Source organism: Orussus abietinus, unplaced genomic scaffold, assembly GCF_000612105.2.
Source record: "Orussus abietinus isolate OABI.00-Male unplaced genomic scaffold, Oabi_2.0 scaffold35, whole genome shotgun sequence".
Taxonomy (NCBI): Eukaryota; Metazoa; Arthropoda; class Insecta; order Hymenoptera; family Orussidae; genus Orussus; species Orussus abietinus.
Window position 1 is genome coordinate 478,835 of NW_019394237.1, and position 25,903 is coordinate 504,737.

The following is a 25,903-nucleotide window of genomic DNA, read 5'->3' on the forward strand; positions in this document are numbered from 1 at the left end:
GATGCGATCAGCTGATGAGAGTCTGACGCGATCAGCTGATGAAGAGAGTTCGCTAAAATCAGCTGATTGAGAAGAGCACCATAAATTGTACTGACAGCATTGTACCTATACTTAATTTGTCGAGAAGGGATACTCATAGACTTCACACCTCCGTATAATTGATACGTCATATCGTGTTAAAGAAAACCGTGAATCAGCTGATGAAGACATCAGGAGAGATCAGCTGATCGAGAACACCTTAAAAAGAAAACCGTACAAATCTCACCGTGAAAATTGTACCGTCTTGCTCACCAGGAGAAGCATTCATAGACTTTACATCCCGGCATCGACGATTATCGATATACATCGCACCATCTCGAAGAAAATAGTGAATCAGCTGATGAAGAGATCAGATGAGCCCTTAAAAAAAATCTGTAAATTCCACCGAGATAATCGTATCGCTTTACTCATCGAGAGGGGACATTCGTAGAGTTTACACCTCTGTATCTCTCGTTACCGATACATCGTTTATTACAACGTTTATTACAATTCCCAGCCGAGTTCCTTGTCGCGCGAACCTCGGCCGATGGCGCTTTTCTTGGTCGAGGCCCTCTTGGTGGGGCCTCTTCATCAGGGAGTCGTTCCCCTCCTTTGTACAGGGTGTCCTTCGGGACGGACCCGGCTACACTGGCGGGGCCTGGGTATGCTGAAGACACCCCTCCACGTTTTCTGGCCAGTCGCAGACGTTCTCGTTGGGGTTGAAGACCAGATTCACTGGGCAAGGCATGTGATGCTTGCGCTCGCCCTCGCACATGTAGTACATGGTGCAGTCGCTCTTGTCAGGGTGGTAGGAGATGTGGTTGTCCTCCTCGTCGCAGGCGACCTCGTTCGCTGCAAGAAGACATCGATGAAGATCCTCTTCAGGGCCGACATTAATTAAATAACGCGTAATGATGGAACATTGTAATAGGTCTGTTGAAATTGATTTTTTCAGGACTTACGGTCCTTCGTCGTAAACTTCCCGTTCCAGGAGTTCATCTCGTAGGGCCCGTCGTATTCCAGCTTGACGGAGTAGTCCTGCAGCTCCTTCCTCATCGCCTTGATCAAAGGATATTTCCCGGTCCCACAAGTGCCCCTGAAGTCGTCCATGTCTACAGACCAGATCATGATACCTCCAAAGCCCTCCTCCTTCAGCCAGGACATCTGCGGTGGGGTCAACGATTAATTGATGAAACCTCTTAATTGTACCGAAGGACCTCTTCAGGTCTTTCGGTACTTAAGAAATCCTGATTCCCGGGGACTTTGGTTCACTCTGTTATTTCATTTCAGCCACCTTGTTGGTCAGACTCCTCTCGTCGTCGAAGCCCACCCACTGGTCCTCCCTGTATGCAAATGGAACCTGCTGCTCGCTGTCCCACACCAGGGTGGTGTTGTCCTCGTTCAGGAAACTGCAGACCTGCCCGGAAGAGATCCTTCATCGACACCAAGTTGCAGGAGAAATCGATCCAGCTTTACGTATAATATTCTAAATGACCTCGTAGTAAGACAGGAAGCCAGCTTCGTTCGTGAAGTTCCCCGGGATGCCGCCTCCTGAAGCCGGTGCTCCGATGTCGAACTTGTCCTTGTTCACCAGAGTAAAGGACCTCCCATAAGTCGGCATGCCGATCATCAGCTTCTCCTTTGGAGCACCTTGTTTAACCCACTCCCTGGCGCTGTAATCCTGAAGGAGAGGAGATTACTGAGTGTCCTTTTTCGCTTTAAGGCGGTATGAAAGCCACGTCAATCATTTATAACATTTTTCTTCGAACCGAGTGTACTAAATAGTTTGAGACTTTAAAACTTGAATATAGAGACCGTAAAGAAGATCCTGCCGCGTATGAAATTTCATTTTTTATGAAAAACCACGACAATGTTTATATATGAATTTGGAGAAAAATGAAATTTCATGGGTGGCAGGACCTTCCTTAGAGCCTTCATATTCACGGGAGAAAATTTCAAACGATTCGGTGCATCTAGTTCTGAGAAATTTCATAAATGAGCCTTCTTGGACTTTACTTTCATAGCGCCTTAAGGGACTTCCAATTTATCCGTTTCCTTACCACTGTCAATTTCTTCTGGTAGCTCGTGGCACTTTCCAAAGGGAAAAGAGGACTGTTGTGTCCAACCTGTCGCTCCCATTGTCCATGGAAGTCATAAGTCATTACGTTTATGAAGTCCAGGTACTTCGAGATCTCCGGGACGTCGTACCTGAAGAGTTATTAAATGGTAAAAATTCGACTTTTCGAGTAGTATGAAGATTCGCATCACCTTAAATATTGTTAAATGTCCTTTTAGGAGAATTATATATACCCTGCGGCGATGGCTTCGAAGCTCGCAGGCACAGCTGCTGAGAGAATCAATTTTGGTTGGCCGGAACTTTTGGCCTCACCTTCGAAAGCTAGTCTCAGCTCCTTCAGAAGATTCACATAAGCAGTTCTGTCGTCCCCTCCTCTGGATGGAAATGAAATATATGTATAAAACGTCATTAAAGAAAATACATTCCTTTATGAAATATCCCCCCAAACTGGGTGTACTGAATTTTTACGTCGAATAAAAAATAATAATGATAAAATAAATATGAAATTCATGGGCGGCAGGACCTCCTTCATGGGTTCCATTTCCTCGCGGTGAAATTTCAAACGATTCGGTACACCCCGTTCCAAGAAAATTCCTATAAATAATTGGACACCTGACTTTCGCATCGCCTTAATTATCGGAATGATTTCTCAGGTCATTTTTACCGTGGATATTCCCAGTCGACGTCAAGTCCGTCGAATTTATACTCCCTGAGGAACTCTATGGCCTCGTAGACGAACTGGTTCATCCGGAAAGTGTTGCTGGTGAGTTCCTTGAAGGGTGTGGAGCCGAAGGCCCAGCCTCCGATGGCCAGGAGTACCTGAGGAGAATATCTATGTGTGAAATATTATATAATAATGTTGAATAGGACGGAACGGCGTAAACAGATGGCGAGGAATCTTCCTAAAATGCTAATTCTTCGAGATTAAGTCACTGGAGTGGTTGGACAGGTCTGAGATTGCGACACCGCCCACCTTAATGTCGGGATTCTTTTCCTTCAGGGTCAGGAGCCTGCGGTACATCTCGTCGTCCTTGTCGGAGCCCTCGCTCAGCAAGTGGTCCTTCAAGGTGGCGAATGCGTAGACGACGTGGGTGCAGAGCTGAGCGTCCACGTCCTCGGGCAGGAATTTACCGGAACTTGGTCTTTTGTGGGACCAATTCGTCAGATAGCAGATCGTCTGAGGTGCTCGCTCTGCAGGGAGAGGATGATGAACATGTATCGTAAAGTGGCCTTGAAGAGGATGATGAACACGTGTAAAGTGTATAAAGTGGCCTTGAAGAGGATGATGAACACGTGTAAAATGCGTATAAAGTATCCTTGAAGAGGATGATGAACACGTGTAAAGTGTATAAAGTATCCTTGAAGAGGATGATGAACACGTGTAAAGTGTATAAAGTATCCTTGAAGAGGATGATGAACACGTGTAAAGTGTATAAAGTATCCTTGAAGAGGATGATGAACACGTGTAAAGTGTATAAAGTGTCCCCGAAGAGGATGATGAACACGTGTAAAGTGTATAAAGTGGCCTTGAAGAGGACTCGTTGTGTAGGACATGTATGGACATGTATTAAACATGGTATTAAATGCGCGTAAAAGAAAAGAAAAGTAGTCCTGAAGATGGGATTTTCTACAAGAGAAGGACGAACATGTACGATGCCGGCGAAGTGGCCCTGGAGAGGGCTTTGATAACGTCGGATGATTAAAAAAAGAAAATTCTTTTGGTCCCCACCTCGACTCGCGGTGGAGACGACGAGGTCGGAGGAGGACTTCTGCTGCTTCTTCTGGGCTTTGCTGAGGACATCCGTTACGGGGATCTTGTAGGGCTCTGGTTTTTTCACCGTCTCAACCATCGTTGGAGCCACGGCGCTCCAGTCCACGTCCTTCGCGTCGCTTCCTCGAGGAATGCCCAGAAGCTCCTCTCTGATAGCTCCTATCAACGGGTACCTCACGTTTGCGCCACAGACCGTCCCATTAAAATCGTCCATGTCCACGGTCCACACCATGGCGCCACCATAACCCTTAGACTTGAGCCAGTGCATCTTGTTCCTGATGGCCCTCTCGTCGTCGAAGCCTACCCATTGGTCTCCGTGCACCAGGTAAGGCACCTTCATCTCGTCGTCCCAGACGTAGGCTGCACCGGACCTCAGCATCTCGCAGATCTGGATTAGAAAAATTCATACGTATATCAATATTTAGTTCCTAATTTTATAATATAGATATTTTTCTTCTTATATATAACCCGTTCAAAATAGCGCTTTTATTCCCTTCGGATCCATTATTAACTTGCATAAATTTGCCCTTTCAAAATTCTTCTCATCCCATTCGGTGGGATATAAACTCGGCTTAAATATATTTTTATTGTTTGTAATTATTAAAATTCCACTTGTTTATAATTATTTAAGATTTTGTATCTGATTTAAGGGACCAGGAACCTCGTAGTAGGCCACGAAGCCGGACTCCTTGGTGTACTCTCCAGCTTTTCCACCTCCACTCGCCGGAGAGTGGATCTTCCAGGCGTTGGGGTTCGACAGGGTGAAAGATCTCCCATAGGTCGGCATCCCTATGATTAGTTTTTCCTTTGGTGCACCAAGTCGAACCCACATATCTGCCGCATGGTCCACACTGAGTTGCTTCTGCCATTCCGAATCCAGGGAAGAGGCAAAAAGAGGAGCGTTGTGTCCAGTTTCACGTTCCCATTTCCCATGGAAGTCGTACGCCATAAGGTTGATAAAATCCAAGTAGCTGGAAGAAAGATACGGAAGCATAATTAGCATCGCAGAAGACATCTTGGGGATGTCGAACGAATTTTTAAGGGCCTGTGAAATGGTGTAAAGAGTGTCTGAAGTTTAATATTTAATTTCTTAATTAAATTTGTAGGTACAGATTTAGTGCCAGGATTTATCGTCACGTATGTAGTCACTTTTTATCGGTTAAACTCGATTGGAAATGATTTTCTTTGTCTACCTAGCGACTGCAGGGACGTCGTAGCCGCTTTTTACGTTGTCAGGCCCCACAGGAACGGCTGCTGTGAGAAGAAGCCTCGACTTCTTCCTTTCCTGAGCCTCGGCCTCGAAGGCCTCTCGCAGTTCTTCAAGGTAAACAGAGAAATGTCAATGAAAAGTTATTAAAAATTAACCGAGACATTTTCGGAGAGCCTCTTCCGGGTACTCACCCTTCAACAGTAGTACGTAATTCTTCTTGTCGTCGCCTCCTTTAGGATATTCCCAATCGATGTCCAGTCCGTCGAAGTCTCGATCTCGGAGGTAAGGAATGGCGCTGTAGATGAAGGTTTGCCGGGCATATCTCGAAGAAGACATGTCCTTGAACTTCTGGGTACCGAAGGACCATCCTCCTGGAAGAAGCGCAGGCAGAGAGTAGACATTCAGAGACGGCATGGATTTTTTCGGATCCTTATAAATATCACATTCTCTCATAAGTTCACCGACAAATCTCTAAACATTATACACTTTTTTTTACGCGCAACGAAACGAACCATGTATTGATTAATCATAATTAGGAAATAATGAATGAACTGATACATGGCGTCGTCGGTCCCCTCTTGGTAATTTCTCGACAGGTTTGTTTAGGAATTATCCCTAAATAAAATTCCTAAAAAGGAGGAAATTTGTCGAACTTGTTGAACGATTTAGTTAAAAGTGTCTTTTGACTCGCTCTTTCTTCCGAGTCGGAAATATGAGGTACCTATGGCGAGCAGGATCTTTAAGCTGGGGTTCTCCTTCTTCAGGTTGCCGATCCTCTCGTAGAGGCCGACTTTTCCGTCCTTCGTTTCATCGTTTGACTCGAAACTCGTCAGCTTGTTCTTCTTCAACCAGCCAAAGGCGAACACTATGTGTGTGCATAAGTCCGGCTGGATGTCTTCAGGCATGAATTTGCCGGTCTTCGTCCGGTATTGCGACCAGTTGGTGTAGTAGCAGACAACCTTGAAGAGCAAGATATCTTGTACGATCTCTCAGAATTCGAAGGGACTTAAGATGAAATGAAAGGATCATTCTATATACATATAAAACGTCAAAATATGAAACCTTCCTCCAAACTGGGCGCACCGAATAATTTTAAACTTGCGACCAGTTGGTATAGTAGCAGACAACCTTGAAGAGCAAGATATCTTGTACGATCTCTCAGAATTCGGAGGGACTCAAGATGAAATGAAAGGGTCATTTTATATACATATAAAACGTCAAAATATGAAACCTTCCTCCAAACTGGATGCACCGAATAATTTCAAACTTTAACACGTGATTATGGAAACCCTAAAAAAGAACGTGAAATTAGATTTTTCAAAATAAAATATTCATTTATTCACCCTAGACTAGAACTAAAATCATTTTTTTTTTTCGTGAAAAATGAAATTTCACGAGCATCGCGTTCTTTCTTAGGGCCTCCATAATCACGTGTTCAGAAAAAAGTCTCATAAACTGTTAATCCCATTTATAAGTCGGCAGTTTCATCCCACCTTAATTCTTTCTTTTTTTTTTCTTTACCTTGTAGTCGCCCGTTTTTTCGGGCTGCACCTCATTCTTCGTGGTCTTCGTGTTCAGTCTGTTCCGGGTAACTTTGAACCTGTTCACACTAGCTGAGACTTCCTGGTCGTTCGAGGTCGACGTGCTGGGAGTCGGCCTGCGAAACCTCTTCCTGGCTCCTGGAAAATGGCGAAAAATCCGGAATAAAAATGATAAACAACTTGATTTCGTTTATCCTCTTACCATCGGACTGTTCCAGGGTTAAGCAGAGGATGAGAACAACCAGGAAGAACATCCACCCCCTCGAAGTCCTCTTCATGGTCCTCGCCCTCGCCGCATCGAGCACGAGCTGGAAGGGAAATAAATGTCCATCTCACTTCTAAATTAACAACAATATTTCTTTCGTACTATTCAAAGAAGAAGTGCTTTAGTTCAATAACTTGTCTCTCAGTGTATCGTTTAGCATAACGAAAGAAGACTGATCGTATCTCGTTAATTATAGGTATTCGAGGGTCTCTTTTTATGCGTATTCTTTTTTATCCGCTTTTAACCACGTCTTTGCTCACTTTAACAAGGCTGTTCTATTTTTAAGTTTATATTCCGTTTAAATATTAATGAAACTCGCGCGCTTTTTCTGCGCGATCCGCCTTGTGGAAAGGGATTGCGTATTTCTTGTTATTTTTTTTTCACCGAGATTGAATCTCTATCTCTTTACATTATGCAAGAAAGAGTAGGTATGTATGCTGCTTTGCATTTTTATTTCTACGCGTGGCAATTATTTCAGTGAGTGGTATAAAAAGGAGAAATAAGAAGGAAATATGTGAACGTTTTAGGAGACGCCGTGAGTTGGATTTATTTTAACGGCTATTTGAGGAGGAAGAATTCTCTGAAAAATTCCCGTAGATTGTTGGATTTTGTTCTTCATACGGGAATATTATATTTGAGAGGAACGTAGTGTGTAATGCGCAATTCGCCTTGATGCAGAAACGCAGTGGCACCAAGCCGTACCCAGACCGGTGGCTGGACCGTCGAGCGGAACGTGACCCTGTCTCGGAGGTATCTCCGTTTCTCTCGCTCTCGCGGCGTCCGCATCGCGGCCTCTCTTTCTAATAAGATCCGCGCAGCTACGATCCACTACCTTGCCGATCCAGGAGAGGGAAAGTCGTAGATACACCTCGTAGGTGTTAAACCTGGGTAATTGCGCTTTCGCGGGGTCCCCCGGGTCTTTTTCTCCCTTTTTCCTCCGTTTTCCCCCCGGCCCCGTTCGCGGATCTCGAAACAATTCGGAAAGTCGACTCGCCGCTCGTAATGCCCGGCCATCCGTAAACGTTTCACCTCCGGCGGGTCCGAGTCGCCACCTCGACTGTAAATAAAATAATTGCCGGTCGCAGTTCCGCCAGGAATCGGACAATTTCTCCTCGCCCAATTCCCCGAGGAGGTTGCAGAAAAAGAAGAGGATTTAAGACCCGGTTCCACAATTCGAGTCAACCGAAGTTTACAGCAGGCTGAACCGAGTGGCAGTCAGTTAAACCTCGGTTAACTTCAGTTGCGGTACACGGCCTTATAGAGCATGTGTATACGTGTTCAGAAGATGTTAGTTTGGGTATCTTCCGTTTAGGAACTTCTCCGGAAGTTCTTATTATGCGAGTGTATTTTAACGCTGTAATGCCCTGTCTATTTCTACATAAATTTTGCAGGAGCGCCTGCGTGCCGCCATCTTGGATCCTCTTCGATGCGTGGTTACACTTTGCGCTTTGGGACTTTCAAGCTTATTTTCGCACTTTGAAAGCGCGATTAAACTTGAAATTCCGAGGAGAGGGTATTTATCATGCAAGGCTTAGTCGAGACGCAACGACTTCCTGAGGCATGAAAGTAACGTTCACCTTTCATTGCGAAGAGACCGTGAGTACGTTTCCTGAGTGTCACGATTCGCCGCCATCTTGGTTTCTCCTCTTTTCGCCGTTCGACTTGGCATTTCAAAACTTTCGACCCGATTTTAAAGCGCGAAATACCGAGGAGAAATACCATTTATGGCACGGATGTTTAATCGAGGCTAATCGATTTTCCGAGACATGAAAGCGGTATTCATCGAGAAGAAATCACAATCCGCTATCATCTTACTTCCTCGTCTACGCGCGATTCCATTTTGCATTTCAGTACTTTCGAGCTTATTTTCGCCGAATAAAGCTAGGAATACCAAGTTTATTGTATTTATCGTGCCGAGGCTTAATCCAGGCTGAACGATTTCCTGGGGCATGAAAGTAGCATGCACCTTTCATCGCGGAGAGGCCGCGAGCACGTTTCCTAAGAGTCACGATCCGCCGCCATCTTATCTTTGCGGACGAAACGCGCCGGCTTTCGTCACGTACTTTTCAAGTACACCGTGGGGTATTAAGACACGACACCGAAGGGGCATTTACCACGAATGGCGAAACCTGGACGAGTCGGACGATTCGCGATGTTCGTTCTCCTCATTCGCGCATTAATTCGCCGCCATCTTGCGCGCTCGAGAAGGACTCGTGATCGGTCCGATTAATCGAAACCACAGCGAATAACAGGAGAATTATCCACGAAGAATCGTCTTCAGAGGAAATATATAAATGCAAAATAAAAGTTCCTTCGCAGAGATTGTTATGAGAATTATTACCACAATCGCGTCTCGGAAAACGCGCTTTGCAATCTGGATTTACGCATTTTCTCGGTACAGCTCGCTCGCTTGGGCCGTTTTCTTTCTTCCTCTCTGGTTCTCCGGGACTTTTTTATATGTAGATGTGTTTCTTTTACGGACCCTTTCTCTGAAGAGCAGTCGAACGAGCGGACGTTCGCGGAAGGACCGGCAAATAGTAGGCTGGAGAGAAGGAAAAACGAGAGAAAGGTCGTGCCGGGGAAACGAGGCCTACATTTCCACACTTCCGTTCCCCGGTTCTCTCACCGAGAGAAATAGAAAGATAACGAGAGAGAGAGAAAGAGAAAGAGACTACAATATTTTTATTTGACCCCAGAGTGCAGCTACACGTGGGCAAGACATATTAAAAATATACGATAACGTAAGTTCCGCAATATTTTCTCCAATGTCCAATATTTTCCTTCGTTCAGATTAGGCAAATTGGAGATTATGAATTAAAAATAATTAAACTTAAATATGAGTGATAAGGAAATGGAAAGAGAGATAATAAGTCTAGAATGACATATTCGAGAATAATAATTAGTAGTGCTTCTGTAAATTACAGGAAGAAGTAAAGAATATTTAAAAAAAATAGAGAAAAATCCATTTTTTCCCCCGTTTCGCCTTGGGAATTATTTTTTTTATCCCTCGAAAAAGTCGCTCGACTTGGACTGATATCGAGCGTGTCTTGCAGGATGATGTGGAGGAAGGACGAGAGAGAAGGACGAGAACTGGCGAGGAAACGCAAGAGCCACCGGCCCTGACTTCAATGTCGGAGAACGGATCGTTTGGGAACCGCTTGCCGGCCGATTTCTAGCCGGCTGGTACGTACTTATATGTACTGTACGTATGTACATGTACGTACTTATACGTAGCTACACGTACGTGTACGTATTTATACGTAGCTACACGTACCACCGGGACGGCCGCGTTAGAAAGCAACGGCCGCTTTTCTGCCGGAAAGTCTCGGCGCGAGGTCTCCATGGAAGTTTCCAAAAACGAGGAAACCCGGCCCGAAAATAACGATGATCTCTTTTCTCGGCAAGTTCGTTGACCAGTCGGGCCCCTTGCAGGTGCCGATTACGATCGGCTAAGCCCGCGGATCGCAAATCCGTCTCGAGAGCCGGATAACTTTCACATTTCCTGAACGCCCCGGAGACCTGTCTCCGCGGTTTGTCGGCCTCACAGCCGAGATACGGCCAAGTTGCATGGGGACACTTTTGTAGAGTGTCAAAGGATCTGTGGAAGAGGTGAAGGGGCGCTTCGTCGTCGAGTTGACGGTTCTCGCGGAATCCGCGGCGGAAGATCGTTTATGTCGTCTCGGGGACTTGCCCTCGTCATCTGGTGGCTTTCGGGAGGAGATACGGCGAAATTGTATAGGAATAGTTTTGTAGAGCGTTAAAGAATCTACGAAAATGGTAGAAAGGTGTTTCCTCGTAGAATCGACGGTTCTCGCAGGATTCGCGACGGAAGATCGCCTCCCGTCCGCCCGGTGACAGCTGTCAAAATCAGCTGATCGGGTGGGACGAGCGCGACTCCTCGGGAAACGGGAATAAGAGGAAGACGTCACGTGGACTGAAACTCCGAATTTGCAGAGACGTCAGACCTATGCACACTGTTAATAACAATCTTGTCATTTTATGACATTTCATTTTGTGTAATGTTTAATTGATAAACTTTTGAGTCGTCGAATTTATAATTGAATCTCAAACTTGTGTATCAAACAGGCAGGGATTCTATGAGCATTTTTAATACCGTTTTAATGGCATTCCACTGAGTCCAGACATTCTTGATAAAATCCCTGAATCTGGGGAAGGACACGAGGGGGAGGAAATAAGTCTCGCAAGAAATTGCAGACTCGACACGTCGGACAACTCTCGAGTGATGTCACTTCGAAGCTATTGATCTTTATTCAAGATTAACTCGCTGTTGCGTTAGAAAATCGCGACCGGCCACGGCGATGATTGCAAAACCGAGGAGAGAGAAAGAGAGAGAGAGAAGGAACGGAGACACTGGAAGAGGGAGAAAGAGGGAGAGAGACTTCGACAGCGCAGCACTCCGTGAAATAATCGAGACATCCATTTTCACGGTGATTTCATAACCCACCAGTAATTTGCATTCGAATTCGTAAATTTCACGCGATTTTCTTTACGTGGAAATTTACCAATTAATTAATTATGAATTTTTAGATATTTTATCGGAGAGTCTTCGCAGCCACTCGAGAAATTATACGGCCTGGACGTTAAATTAATGATTTAATTATTTCAATCATTAATTTTCGACGCTACATATCGTTATCATCGAACTCTCGTTTCGGCCGAGATAAAGTTAATGCACTTGTGCGATCTCGTCTCTTGTACGTGTTCTCAATGTTTAATATTATGTTTCAGGCTGTTACACGGAGGCCTTATAAAGCGACTCGCTTATCGCGCGAGAGCAAAAGAAAAATTGCATGCTGGAAAGAAGGAGACTCCGATAATTCACGCCTCCGTGAAAACGAGATCTCCGATATATCGAGATATTTTCGCGGCGAAACAGGTTCACTTTTTTTATAAATTTAGTATACAAAGTTATATGAATGTTGCAAATTTCGTGCGAGGAAATTAGCAGAGAATGTCTGATAATGTGTGAATGAGCCTCGAGACAATGTTTAATATCTACAGCGTTAGAAATGTTTGTAAATTTTGTACAATGTAGGTGTACAAAGTTAGGCTGAAATCACGAATTAGATGTTTGAAAGAATTATTTAATACGCCTTTCGCGAGTTTATTAAATTCTTTAAAATTGTGTAAAACGGTGCAAAATTGATTTCAATTGTTTTAATAGGGTGTGGGATCTTTAAAGAAAGGGTGTGTATACTTTGAGACACTTTCTTTTAACGGGGTGTAAGTGTATAAACGGATTCCCAGGGATTTCCTCCATTCCGCATCTTCGATTTTCTCTTTCCTCCCAGGCCGAGTTTGCGACCTGGGGAAGATGAAGTCACCTGGAGCACGCAACTGCGATGACGAAGTCCTGGATACGACGTAACCGGGTAAACGACCGAAAAGATTGATAGCAAAAATGAAGAGGTAAAATGAATCGGCGCTATTCCAGGGTAAATCAAGGGGAACAAGGAAAGGAGGTCGACGGAGCGACGATTCCCGCAAGAAAGAGGCGAAAATTGCGCAAATGTCCTCCTTGAAGAACTCACCGAGGATGATGAAGAGCTCGAAGAAGAACTCGAAGAAGGGAACGCGAATTTCCCGGGTCTTAAACCAGTTTCGAGGATGTAACAGCACAAAGTAGAAAGTGAAAGAGCGGGGGAAGAGAAGTTGAAAGAGAACTCGAAGAACTCGAATAAGGGAACCCGAATTTCTCAGGCCCTAAATCTGGCTTGGAGATATAACAGCATAAAGTAGAAAGTAAAAGAACTCGAATTTCTCCGTCGTTAAACCACACTCTGAGATAAAACAGCACAAAGTAGAAAGCGAAAGAACGCCGAAAAAAAGAAATGAAATATGGACAAGAACTTGAAGGGAAACTTGGAGAACTCGAAGAGCTCTAATAAAAAAGAGCCGAATTTCTCCGTCCTTTAAACCAGACTCCAGATGCAACGGCAGAAAATAGAAAGCTAAACAGCGAAAGAGCGGAAGAGTCCCGGAAGAGGTCGAAATAATGGTGCCCAACTTCCGGGGGGGCGTCTCGACCGGAAGTGGGCAGGTGGAGGGCGGCTCCCTTACCATGGCTGTCTCCGATTTTCCTCTCGTCCGGCTCCTTGGCAGATCCGGTCTCCAAAGTTCACTTAACCACCTCTCTTCTTTGCGTGGGTGCGCGAAAATCGGAAAAGGATTCGCGAATCTCTCGAGGTCGCTCAGTGGCGGATCCACCGGCGCGGAATATCGTCCCTTCGCCGTATGACGGCTTGTCTATCGCTGACAGCTGTTCAGGAAACACTGAAACTATCCTTCTTAAATTTAGTACGTGCGCGGGAATATTATAGACGACAATTAAGTGCCTTTCATTTTAACTATAGTGGCGAACACCGCTACCACCAACGAGCCGAGCGCGGCCATCCAATCCCCGTGGAGTTAAATGGGAACAAGAGAGTGAAACGCCGCCAATCCGGAGAGCACTCCTCTCCTGGTGCCAGCCTTCTAAAGTCACCGGAACGAGTGGAGTTTCTTCTTCTTTTCCTACTTTTGGTTGCCTAGAGGATGTAGGAAATGGATGGTGAACCAATTTCCATGGGATTCGCCAGGAGGAGGCGGAATTCATTATCCCCCTTCCTGATGGGTCGTTGACATATTCCTCTGCACGATAACTAGCTCTTCACCTGATTTTCTTCTTTCCCTAGTTTTGGTTGCCTAAAGGATGTCAGAAATATATGGGGAACCAATTTCCATGGGATTCGCCAGGAGGAGGCGGAATTCATTATCCCCCTTCCTGATGGGTCGTTGACATATTCCTCTGCACGATAACTAGCTCTTCACCTGGTTTTCTTCTTTCCCTAGTTTTAGTTGCCTAGAGGACGTAAGAAATATATGGTGAACCAATTTCCATGGGATTCCATTAAAGGCAGATTTTTCTATTTCCCTTCCTGATGGGTCGTTAACATATTGCGCTGCACCATAAAAAGTTTTTTTCCTCAACTCTCTCTTACGTTAATTTTTACACGCATATAAATAATGTCGACCCATCTTCTTTTCTTTTTTTTTTTCTTAGGTTTACGATAACAAAACTTGGGTATGGAATTAATTGGAAAACTGAGGGTGGATCTCGTTTCCGCATTTATTAAACGTGGCCGGCGATACAGGAAACGAAACGCGAGTGTGAGATAAAAATGCGATCGTTAGCTGAAAGGTTACAGCGAACCGTACATGATATCGAAATTATTTACGCCGATTCGCTGATAACGAGATTAATGGATAAAGAGAAATAAAAACGCCGAGTGGGGGTTCGCTTTTTCCCCATAGAGTTTTTATATCGTTTCGGGTCCCCACGAAATTCAGAATCGTCGAGATGGTATCAGAACGGAACCGAGTTACCTTTTACAGGTGTATACCGATTATACATGGTACAAAACGAGAGTACGTTCGCCGATTCACATGGTGATAACCTTATCACCCCATGAAAAGGTTTCCTCCTCTTCAGAGAGGTTACAATGTATCTATATTTATATTTATATTTATATTTCTTCCCGTAAGAAATCGATAGAGAGGACGATAACGATGAACATGAAAGTGTATGGTCGATTACAGACCACTTGGAAATTATGACATGTCAAAAGTGCGAGCATATTCTTAAGAGCTGTCTCATAAGTTCGAGAGTAAATTTTGTAAAGATCATACAATTGTTTTTTTCTTAAATGAAACTCTCTTAACTAATAATGTATTCTCACTTTTGGTTATCTACGGTTATCTATCTGATGGTTTTGACAAGCATATCATTGTCCACGGTGAAAATGCACTTAGAAAAATGTTCGTTCGTGAACTTATGGGACAAATCAATATCCAGTTCCTATGCACGTGTTTCATTCTCCATTTTTATGGTTATTTATCCAGAATTAAAAAGAGAGGAAGATGTGAGCGAGAGGGGCGAAAATTGTTAAGACGACGAGTCGAGGGTCGCCAAGTTAATTATTTGGTATTGAGAATTAAGTATTAAATATTAAATATTAAATATTAAATCCTAAGTGTCAATCGTTAGGTGGTACTTGTTAAATGTTAATTATCGAGTACGATGTTCGAGACCGAAGCCACACTTGAAGGAGTCCAGGTCGAGGACGAATCCTGAAAAAATATTCATTCAAGGACTCGCCATCTCGTTTTGGCACTTTCTGGCTCGGTTCTCCATGATTCTCCTTTTCTTTCTTGGTTCTCCCTCCTGTTACTTGAAGTTCCATTCTCCGTTTTAGTTCTTTTTCTCTCTTTCGTGGTTAATTCCACCCGGTGCACGGCGATGCCTGGAAAATCCTCTCCTCTGTGTGGCTTTGGCTCGAGAGAGCCAAAAAATGGCTCCTTCCTCCTGCCAAGGTGGTCCTTCCCGATTCCCTGATTTCCTCCTCCTTATCTCTCGTCCTTAATGGGTCTACATGATGACGCATTTTCCCTTCTCGGCCCAGGGGTTGTTCTTCTTGTCCGGCGCGTGGATCAAGGGGTCGCTCTTCTCGTTCTCCTCGACGTACTCTCGCATCCTGTGGAAAAGCACCTTTTTTAATTTTTTTTTCACCTCACTCCTCTCTTCCCGAGTCGGAAATTTGTGTCTTAAGAACCATACGAAGGACATCTAAATTATCTCCGAACCGAACGCACTGAATCTTTGGAAATTTACGTATCCCATGAAAAGAGCCTTTTTTTAAACCTTTCCAATTCCGCGTAAGAAAGATCCGATTTCACAGGGGTCAAAGCCTTCCTTATGGCCTCCACATTCACGAGATAAATTTTCAAAAAGCTCCGTACACTCAATTCCGACAAAAGTTTAATAAAACGCCACTCTTTGACTCAACATTTCCGATCGCCTTAACCCTTAACCACCCGCTTGGGAATTAAATCCGACCCCTAGAAAAGACTGGTTAATTCTCCATTAATGCTGGCTGGGCTTTAACATTCTGATCTACCTTTAAGAAAATCGGATTAATAAACTTCTAATCGATAAGCATTGGCATCGAGAAGCCTATTAATAGCCTTCCGGTAGGTAAAGGGTTAAGCCCTGGAAAAATTCCCCCGAGATCTCCTTCCTCCTGCGATTACAGGACGGAGACAACGCTCTTTTCATTTTTTCTTTTCTTTCGGGTCCTCTTCGGCTTCTGGGCTTTGTTGTAAAGAAAACTCCCGAACTCACGCGGCGATGCTCTTCGACAACGGCCACCGTTCCATCGTAGCTTGGTACTTCATGTTCTCGATCTGCTTTTTCAGTGCGTCCTTATCCATGTTGGCGAGTACACTGGGATCCATGGTAACAACCGCACCCCCACGACGCTGAAGAGAACCGCCCGGCGCTTGCGCTCGTACCTGAAATCGATATGCCTTGATTATGCGCTCTGAGGTTCTCCCTTCTCGACGAGGAGACCTGGAGAAGCAACGGGAACGAGGAGGAAAGCCTCTTCAGGGCATGCGAAGAGATGAAGAGATGGAATGGTAGGCTCTGAACAGGATGATGAAACTGCAAGAAGGGATTGCGTTAGGTCGATAATTGATTTTCCAATTGTACGAATTATCTCATTGAAGGGCCTCTTGTACACTGTTGAAAATAATTCGTTAATGTCAGTTTCATTTTTAATTAATATTATAATATTGAAGGGGCATGTATCGTACGTTTTTTTGTAGGAAATCTAGGAAGCGAGGAAACCTGGAGAAGCAACGGGAACGAGGAGGAAGGCCTCTTCAGGGCATGCGAAGAGATGAAGAAATGGAATGGTAGGCTCTGAACAGGACGATGAAACTGCAAGAAGGGATTGCGTTAAGTCGTTAATTGATTATTTGGGAACTGAACGAAATTCGTAGGGATTTTCAACGGCTCACATTTAGCACTGATTTAACGAATTCGGGACTGGAGCTCACCTATCGAAGGCCCTGTCCCTCCCGTTCAAAATTCCTTCTCCGAAGGAATTTCCCTGAGGACAATCACGTACACTAGTCCTTATCAAAGGCCTGACTTCCTCGATATAAAAAAATCGGCTGTCAAGACTCGTCTCGGAACCGCTCGGCGAACTATTCTGGCCGTTGGCGAATCTTAACGGGCTTCGAGATTCCCTCTTGGAAACCCCTCAATGTCGGGAAATCCAATTTAACAACGCGAGGTCCTCGTACGCGCGTAACGCTCTCCGTTAATTGAATAGTTGATTAAACGCGAAGAAAAAATTCGCCAGGAAGAAAACCGCAAGAAGGCGAAATCTTGGTCTAAACCGTTTCTAATTCATTCATATACATTCATGGGACTGGGGCACCCCCAACGTCCTCGAATTCAGGGGATTAATAACCTAAAAATGACGATAATTAATTAATTCAAGATATATAACGCGCCAAATGTGGAAATCGGAGGTGGCGCCATCTTGCAGAGATTGAATGAAACTTGTAGCGCTGGGTGGTATCGTCGGTGAATAGGACAGATTCATGTCTGGGGTATATCTATGTCGGTTGATGATATTTCAAATTGGGTAGCGGGTTCCATCGTCCGATATTAGATGGCGCCACCGGCGCCGCTCGTGGAGGCGTCTGGCGGGACTCATTGCGGATTCGTCGAAGCGCCGTCAGTTCGATCGTTTCGAGGGTTTCGGGCGTCGTGTGCGAATTTATTTGAGCCAGTGTGCAGAGTGCGGTGCGTGGGTGGGTAGTGGTGTGCGTCCGTGTGAATAACGAGCTGCGTTTACGAGGAGCCCTCGGGGTCAAGTGTAGGGCCGAGTCGCGACAACGGAAGTTCCCAGGCGACGCCGGGCGGATGCGAGACGAGCACTCGTCACCTGTCAATTGGCGTCATTGGCGTGAGTACGACTTCCAAGCGGGCTGTCTTTTAAAATTTTAAATCCTGCCGAGCCTTGTCAGCTGAGGGCCCGGTGGTGCTCTAGATATCGCCGCCAAATGACCCAGAAAACACTGACCGCCCACCCCGGGCTCGCTTCCAGGTCCTGAACGGCTCAGTAAGGTGGTCTCCTCGTCGACACTGATTTGCCATCAATGCGAATAGACGCGAGATATTCCCTATAAAAGTGAGTATTTTGCCCCAACCCTTTACCCTGAGTACTGTTTCACTCCTGCGTCACATAGTGTAGTCATTAACTGGATTCTGCCTTTCTCGATAGGTATCGAAAGAGTTTCAAAGGTTCCGAGGCTGAGCCGCAGCGGTTGAGCCACGAATGAGACGGTTACAGCTCGCACACAAGTAAGTGTCTGTATGGCGAATGTAGGGTACGTAGAGGCTATTTTTTGCCAACTTGCCGGACAGCCGGTGTATTCATTAGACCTGGGATTCAAGGAACGGAGGAGCGTGATTTTTAAGAAGCCTTCTTGGAGAGGTTAGAAGAGCCGATCGATTCGGGCTTCCCCTTCGTCGATCCAGTTTTATCCCGTTAAGGGCATTTCATGAAGAAGGGCTATTACATTCGACATGGTGTATGAAGAGATTGTCGGAATACCGGGCAGCTGACCCCGGCCCCCACGGACACTATTTATGTGTGACATGCCACGTAATATCGACTCGGCGTCCACCACTTTCCCGGAAGCAGCTTCCAACCATCGAGGCTATCCTTTATCTCAGTCCAACTCGAGACGGAACAATGGAGACGTGTGGCCTTCGAGACCGGAGGTATGTAGGGTTTGGAGGTGTTTATTCGTATACCTCACTTTATGGGAGCTTACTTGTTTTATTTTATTTTTAGAAAGAACCAGTGGAGTTCGATGTATCTCATCTACGAGGAGCTCCGGCTGAGGTGGAAGCCCTGGTTCGGGACATCGAACAAGTGGCACAGCAATTCCTGTACCACTGGAAGACCTTTCCGATCATCCTGCCATCTCCGCTCTCGATGTGCGCAGACAAAGAGGATACCCTGGCTCGAAAGAGACCAATTTATGCCAGGGATCTCTTCGTAGCTCCGAGCTTTGACGAATTGGATGCTGTTGCCGTGGATGGGAAGGGGGAGCCGAGGAGACTCACCGACAAGCAATTGGAGAGCATCAGGGAAAGAGGGTAAATAAGAAGCACCATCTGTCAACTGTCTTCTCTTCTTCTCTACCAATTTACAGACCGGTTTTACCTTTCTTGACGATACCTTTGGAATGCTATTTTCGTGGAGCTGGATGAACTGCCGTACGAAATAAGACATGTTTCTTCCCCGCTTTTTTCCAAAGCCTGCACAAGGATAAGTATGGAAAGCCGAAGAAGCTAAATGCTGATCAGTTGGAGAGTATCCGAAGATGTGGGTACGTTACGCAGCTAGAATGTTTCTACGTACCCACGTACCGAGCCCACACACGTGTATCTCAGTCAGCATGCACTCACCTATTACTACTGGATCGTAAAGTAGCGTAAGGAGCCTTTCACTCTAACTGAAAAAGTTCTAATCTTACATGTCCTTGCCAAGTTAGCCGATAGTGACATCAGTGATCTTCAAGAGACAAGATAAGACAGTGGTTGGTAAATGTTCCGTGATTGTAGTGTAAATATTTTTTAAACCAGGTTATGATGACCGTGTGTGAACAGTTAAAAGTGCTGGATTCTTCCACAAGAGTGATACTATTAACCACCCTGGTTACGAAGTGTAGGGAACTTTATACATGAAATATGTGGATATGAAAGCTCCTCGTGCTACTTCACGTACTGGATGTACTTGGCGTCGGTCTGTACGACTGACTACTCCTGATAAGCGGTAATCAGGGAAATTCTTACAGAGAGTTCGAGGTGGAATCCATCAACTTCGTTGGACAGACCCACCGATGGCGACTGAGTGGACTTCTGCAGCGTGGGAGGGATCGAAGGAGAGAAACTTTGCTGAGAGACGTTGCGTTGGCCACCAGGTTCCTCGTAGTGACAGCAAAGGCTAGACTGGTGTCGCATTGTTTCAGTGTGTCGCAGTCAATACAAGCTCTCTTGGCAGGATCGCTGAGGCTCATCGGTGAGTAAAAAAATCTACATAGCTAGAGATCTCTACTTTAACGTCTCATTTTTCTTTGCATCGATCTAGATATCGTGATCGGTGTGCCTTCGCTGCAAGCTCAAAATCTGGATGGAAAGATCCGAGAGGAGAGGTGTAGGTACCTCGTCGCTGAACTCGTCTGCAGGGTAAGTGGATCGCTTAGAAATTAATTGTTAATAGTTTATTCAATTATTGATCGTTGATATCATTTTTAGCCGGAGTATGAAGACTCGCTGGAGCTGCTCTGTGGATTTGTTAGGCGTCAGCTTCGACGAGCGGCTATGGAGAAATTCGAAGTCGAACGAGAATCCTCGCAGCTGTTGCCCGTCCCGGTCCCCTTCGTCTATGGAACTCCTGGAGGAACTGCCGTAGATCTCCGGCTTTTTAACAGAGACATCGTCCGCAAATCTTTGCCGATATTGGTCTCCATTCTCGAGAGAGAATCCAGAGGCTGGTTCCTGCATTTCAGGGAGAGGCTCATCTCCGAGCTGAAGGTCCAGAAAATGCCGGACGAGGACATTGAGAGGGTACGTCGGCTTCAATTCCTGATATTGTTGGAAAGATGAGTCGACGATAATATAATGAAGCATTGCTTCTTCCAGGTGGTCAACGAAGCGGTCATGAGGGAGTACCTGCAACGCGTTTACTCCAGCATCCTGGCGCACCCTGATCTCGCCAGTCTGGGCGACGGGATACCTCGTCTGCTGGTCCAGCAAGCTCAGTCGGTCGTCCTGATGTACAGGGCGGTGGACAATGTTCGCAGAAAACTCGCCCGCACCAAAGAAACCCTCCGACGCACCATGGAGGAGGATCATCCGGTTTTATCCAGGATCCAGCCCTGGATGCGAGATCGCATGAAAGAAGCCGAGGAGAACTTCGCCCACGTGTGCGAGTGGAGCGCCCACGAGGAGGCCCTCTCTCTTTGCACGCACCAGAACCTGCAGCAGACCGTGTATTTCCTGAACAGGGATTTGACGTTCATGAAAGAGGTACATCCACCCTGGGAGATAACCAGGCGAAGACCCCGAAGAACGTGGTTTGGATCCATTTCCGATTATTTCAGAGGGAGCCGGTGCTTCTGAAGGAACTGAGGAAGGTGAAGACCCCCACGAGGAGTTTCCAGTGGCCTACTCAAATCTGGTTCCCCCGGAACTGGATCATCAAACGCAGCTTCCGGGGCCAGTCCGAGATCATCCCCACGGTCCTGAGTAACACGCCCACTTCCATCACTACCCCCAGGGCTGATCCTAGTCAGCCGGTCTTCCTGGTGGAGAGGGAGATCGTTCGCACGACAACCACGCGGTATTTGTTCTCTTCGGCTGCTTCAATCTAATTTTAGGAACTCATTGGAATTATTTCTCGCCTAATTATTTATATATTGTACCAGCTGGCCGATGTGGAGACTGATCAACTACATCGCCAGGAGTTGGTGTTGGACCTGGAATGCGATGTTCCTCCTGGGAGTCGCAGTGCCCTGGTACAGCCCTGTGTCCATACGAGCTCTGCTCCTGGTCCAGCCCTTCACACCCGACCTGGAGCTCAGCCAGCTGAACGGAACCTTGTTCCCGAGGAAGTCCTCGCAGACGGCGACCCTCTGCTCGAGGCTAATCACTCTCTGGAGGCACATCAGCAAAAGCAGGACGCGGTTTGAGACGGAGCCGGACACTGGTTAGTCTCCTCTCTTCATCTAGATCTTTAATTCAATAATAAATTCTATCAACCGTTTCCTTCCCCAGGTTTCATCGGTAAAGGTATGACGAGACACCTGAACAGGTGGTGGAATTACGGCGTGAAGGGACTCCTGGGGACGATCGTCATCCTTTTCGTCTTCCCCGTGGTCTGCATCCTGGCCAGTCTCGGGTCCTTGCTGATCGCCGTCACCGCGTTCATGTGGTATGCATCGTTGAAACAGTTCCAAAGATTATTTTACTCTACCCCAGGTCGTGATCTTCATCTTATTATGATTATTTTATTATTCTCAAATCTTAGGATGCCGCTGGTGACGCTGACCCTGCATACGTTCATGGCCCTGGTCATGGACTTGGACAGCCCGGAACCCAGCAGGAACCGGTACCTCGTCGTTATGGAGGCCCTCGTATGGAACATCCTCATCCAGGGTCTCCTCCAACCACTAGCCGCCCTCTTCGTCGCCGTCTTCGTTTGCCCCTTGGTCTCCCTCTCCATTCTCACCGGTGAGTCATCCTGACACATGGAAATTTCTCGACGTCGAATAGTCAAGATCTGACGGCGATTTTTTAATTCCACAGCCGCTGTCACGCGTTATTGGATCCGGCTCGTCTGGGACACCGCGATGTTCCACTTGCTGATCAAAAGCAGAGGTCGAGTGCCTGCTAGCGACAGCTTCGTCGTCAAGAGAATTGCCGGTCCAGGACTCGCGCAGGACTACTATTACCAGGTTGACCCCTTCTAGCCCTCTGACGAACCTGGGATTCTTCGTTCGTGAAGCTTTTCACTTAACTAAGTGCACTTAATCGTTTTAAACTTTACAACGTGAATGTGAAAGCTGTAAGGAAGGTCCTGACGCCCGTGAAATTTAATTTTTTTTTTCTAAACAGTTTTGAAAATGCCGATAAAAAAAAATTAATGTTTTATTGGTGCCAGGACCTTCCTTATGGCATCCGTCTTTGCATTGTACAGCTTTGAAACGATTCGGTATATCCAGTTTGGAGAAAGGTCTCATGAATGAGACTTCTTCCATGTCACCTTTGACGTCACTTTAATGGGCAATGAAGTTTAACGTGAGACTTTATCGTGATTGCAGATCAAGCCAGAGCAAGCGTTAGCGGCATTCGAGGCGAAACTGGAGCTGGACGAGTTGCTGGCCTTCCAGCAGGAAACCGAGAGACTCATCGCCCAACCCCAGAGGGATTTCGCACAGTTCGTCGAGGCTTGTTTTGGCCCCTTCGCCGCGAGTCTCGCGAAGAACAAGGACCCCTACAAGTCCCTGGAAAAGGAGGCCAGAGACCTGGTGGCGGTGCTGCACGAGAAGCTCGACCGGCGCAGAAGGGACCTCCAGACGGGACTCGGGGTCGGTGTCAGGAGCAAGATTAAACTCACGTCTGTGGACCTCAAGGTGGAGTTTAGATTTGGAACGTTCATAGATCTAGAATATCCATGCAACATATTACAGTATTTATAATTTTTATTCATCGATTGATTGACCGTGAATTTATCAGGATGATTTAAACGCGACTTCAGGTGGCGATCCAGCAAGCTGCGAGGATGTTGGAGCGGCATTACCCGAGCCACGTCTTCGCACGTCTCACCGGGAACGAGGAAGACTTCTGGGAGAGCAAAGGCCTGGTTTCCGGGGATTGGGCCGGTTTGTCCGGCTTAATGTACGCCGACATCTTCAGCTTGGACTTCCTGCAGCCGCTGGACGAGGCGGACACCAAGTTCAAGCTGGATCCCCATCCTGGGGTCGACCTCTCCAGGTGAGGATGGAGGAAGCTCGGTCATATAATTCTTATGTTAGCTACTTAGGTAACGATAACTCGTCGCGACTAATTCCCACAGATTTAACTGACGTGCAGGTCGTTACGATTTAGTTAGCAGCTTCCACTTGATGGTAAATAAACGAAACGATATGGATATGGTATCTCGTTTTTTAGGTACACGGACATGATTCGCAGCACCGAGCTGGGTGGCGCCAATGGACCGGATCTGCTGGGAGCGGTGTATGCACCTAGGGGGAACGTGAGAGTCCACAGTCCTTACCTCGAGGTCTCTGCCTTCAATCCTCGGGGCAAGCAGCTGAGCAGCAGCAGGAAATCCGATAAAAGATGGTAGGGAAGGATGAGACGTTGAATCGTCATCCTGGATTTTAAATCGTCGATTTCCTGTAACAAATAAGAATGACTGGTGTCTTAAAAAATTCCCTCATTTCTTTTTAAAAGTCAAGATTAAAATTGTTGACTTGTAAAATTGCGACTAGAATCGTCGATTATAAATTACGATTAAAAATCAGCTCAACCCTGTTGACTACTGGTCTAGAAACTAGTTGTTTGGAACCAACCGGATAACAAATCTAACCGGTGAATTTCGCTCCTCAGCGACACGTCCTCCGTCCTCCTGATGTCGGCCAGGATTAGCAGACGCAGCACCCTCGGCAGTGGGTCCTCGGACACCCGCTGGCAGCCCTGGAAGCGGAAGAGCCGGCCCTACAACGCGGAGAAGCTGGTGATCCCGCTGCCGATCCCGCACCCGGTGCACATAGCCGTGACCATCCACAACAGGGACTCGGAAGAGCCGATCCCGGTCGACTCGGAGCTCTGCCAGAACATCCTGAGAGCCATCGAGGAGTCGCCCGGAGACATCGCCTTCGAGGGGGTTGCCAGGTACCGAGGAGGCGGCGATGACAGCGCCGACGGAGACGACTTAAACGGCGCCAGGGACTCGAGCTTCGACTCGGTCGCCTCGCAGTCCTCCGTGTCCTTGGGCACCGGGGTGGAGAAGGAGGTCGCCACTCCTGGAGCCAGGAGCGAGGAGACCAGGACGGACACCTGCCAGTGGACCCTGTCGAACTGGGCCGGAGGATCCGCCAGGAGGAGGAAGGATTCTGGCTCGGTTAAGGTCGACCTCGCCTCGCCGGAGGACGTCACTCTCGACACAGACAGCACCAGGGTCATCTTTAGCACTTATGGCACCACCGTCTAGCTTAAAGAAAGTAGATTTATGACTCGAGTGCGGTTCGCCTAGGATTTAATCGAAGGGTTCGCTCGGCTAGGATTTTATAGGGCGTATTTGATGGCTCTAGAGGGTCATCGCTCTTGGAGGAAGATTAAGAAAAATCCCCCAGGAGGTGGAAGGAACCTGGCTCGGTTAAAGTCGATCTTGCCTCAGGAGAAGACTACCCTCGACACGGACAGCACCAGGGTCATCTTCGGCATCTACATCATCGTCTAGCTTAGGGACAGTAGATGTACCGTTCGCCTAGGATTTAATCGTAGGGTTCTATCGCTTGTCTAGCAGGATTTGCGCAGTTTAATCGAATTCTTTAGCGCGGTCGAATCTGTACGGACCGGTTTGCACAGATTTATCGTGACGATTCAACGCTGCGTGTATCCTTATCATTAATGTGGCTACGCGTGTGGCGATAGGTCGTAGCGATTTGGAATCCGCGAGGTTAAAGGGGCCTCCTCGTGTTACGATTAAACTGTTACACGTAACGATAAATCCTGACACGTAACGATAAATACTCGACACGTAATTAAAACTTGAAATTTGCTTACAGACATTTATTTTTTTATTTGCTAGTTTTACGTAAGAAACATTTATAGATATTTTCAAAATCTTTGTATAGAAAGTGTTAGAAATGTCTATGAAGAAATTTAAAATGAGAATTGAAATTTCATGGTGGGAGGCTTTATGGCCTCCGTATTTACATTGCAATGTTTGAAACGATTCGGTACACCCAGTTTTGGAAGAAACACTTTGATGACACCTCAAATTTATACAGATCTATTTGCGCGGATTTATCGTTACGTGTGTAGAGAATTTTTTAGAGCCCTCGATAGTCCCTAGATTTCTCCTTGGGGAGGATCCCTATTCCCTAGGGTAACGCGAGAAAAATATCTACCACGTATGGCACTAAAATGTGTTTAGCTTAAATGCGAGAAACGTCCTCGTAGACGAAGAGTAGAGTTTCGATTAGCGAGGCGATCGTTGCATTTTAATCGGCGACCAATTGTTCAGCTCTCTCTCTCTATTTCGATGATAACGATGATAAACCTTTAGGCGGGTAAATTAGTTAACGACTCGCGACGAACTTTTTTAGGTAGCGACGTAGGTCCAACGATTAGCGAGACCTCGATATCCGTATAGTTTATATTCCATGGTCCAACCGAGATACATTTAATATAAACATATTAATATATACATATATTTACCGACACCGAGGAAAAGAAAAGAAAAAGAGAAATGCGATTGAACCAGAGAAACATTTTGTTGATTTAATGAAGGAATTATTTAATCGAGATCAAACGGAATAAATTGGATGCTACGTTCCTTAGGAATTGCGACAATTTATTTCA

At 46.2% G+C, this 25,903-nt stretch overlaps 3 protein-coding genes across 5 annotated transcripts; 1 reads left to right on the forward strand and 2 right to left on the reverse strand.

Moving 5' to 3' along the window:
• Nucleotides 1-4: 4 nt before the first annotated feature.
• Nucleotides 5-13,159, reverse strand: LOC105695153 (probable chitinase 10). Its single transcript, XM_012416489.2, has 16 exons — nt 12,964-13,159; nt 6,820-6,925; nt 6,598-6,755; nt 5,798-6,035; nt 5,268-5,447; nt 5,060-5,183; nt 4,528-4,837; nt 3,825-4,254; nt 3,069-3,286; nt 2,760-2,914; nt 2,329-2,469; nt 2,079-2,226; nt 1,514-1,699; nt 1,313-1,435; nt 981-1,182; nt 5-870 (listed from the first exon to the last, which is right to left on the reverse strand). The coding sequence occupies exons 1-16, from the start codon at nt 12,964-12,966 to the stop codon at nt 662-664; spliced, it is 2,931 nt and encodes a 976-aa protein (XP_012271912.1). The 5' UTR covers nt 12,967-13,159; the 3' UTR covers nt 5-661.
• An 844-nt stretch (nt 13,160-14,003) lies between these two features.
• Nucleotides 14,004-16,918, reverse strand: LOC105694982 (guanine nucleotide-binding protein subunit gamma-e). The gene is made up of 3 exons (XM_012416184.2): nt 16,783-16,918; nt 16,064-16,233; nt 14,004-15,416 (listed from the first exon to the last, which is right to left on the reverse strand). The coding sequence occupies exons 2-3, from the start codon at nt 16,174-16,176 to the stop codon at nt 15,311-15,313; spliced, it is 219 nt and encodes a 72-aa protein (XP_012271607.1). The 5' UTR covers nt 16,177-16,233; nt 16,783-16,918; the 3' UTR covers nt 14,004-15,310.
• Nucleotides 16,919-17,476: 558 nt separating this feature from the next.
• Nucleotides 17,477-25,799, forward strand: LOC105695146. 3 transcript variants are annotated; one of them, XM_012416468.1, is made up of 19 exons: nt 17,477-17,702; nt 17,844-17,927; nt 18,021-18,100; nt 18,180-18,523; nt 18,597-18,904; nt 19,066-19,137; nt 19,606-19,829; nt 19,899-19,996; nt 20,066-20,377; nt 20,453-20,839; nt 20,914-21,152; nt 21,238-21,518; nt 21,587-21,743; nt 21,840-22,042; nt 22,118-22,266; nt 22,633-22,944; nt 23,070-23,305; nt 23,483-23,656; nt 23,924-25,799. In XM_012416468.1, exons 4-19 carry the CDS (start codon nt 18,389-18,391, stop codon nt 24,525-24,527), a joined length of 3,891 nt encoding a protein of 1,296 aa, XP_012271891.1. In that variant the 5' UTR covers nt 17,477-17,702; nt 17,844-17,927; nt 18,021-18,100; nt 18,180-18,388; the 3' UTR covers nt 24,528-25,799. The 3 variants fall into 3 exon arrangements, with proteins under 3 accessions (XP_012271891.1, XP_012271892.1, XP_012271893.1); XM_012416469.1 differs by having other exon boundaries at nt 18,194-18,523; XM_012416470.1 differs by lacking the exon at nt 19,066-19,137.
• The last annotated feature ends 104 nt before the right edge of the window (nt 25,800-25,903 follow it).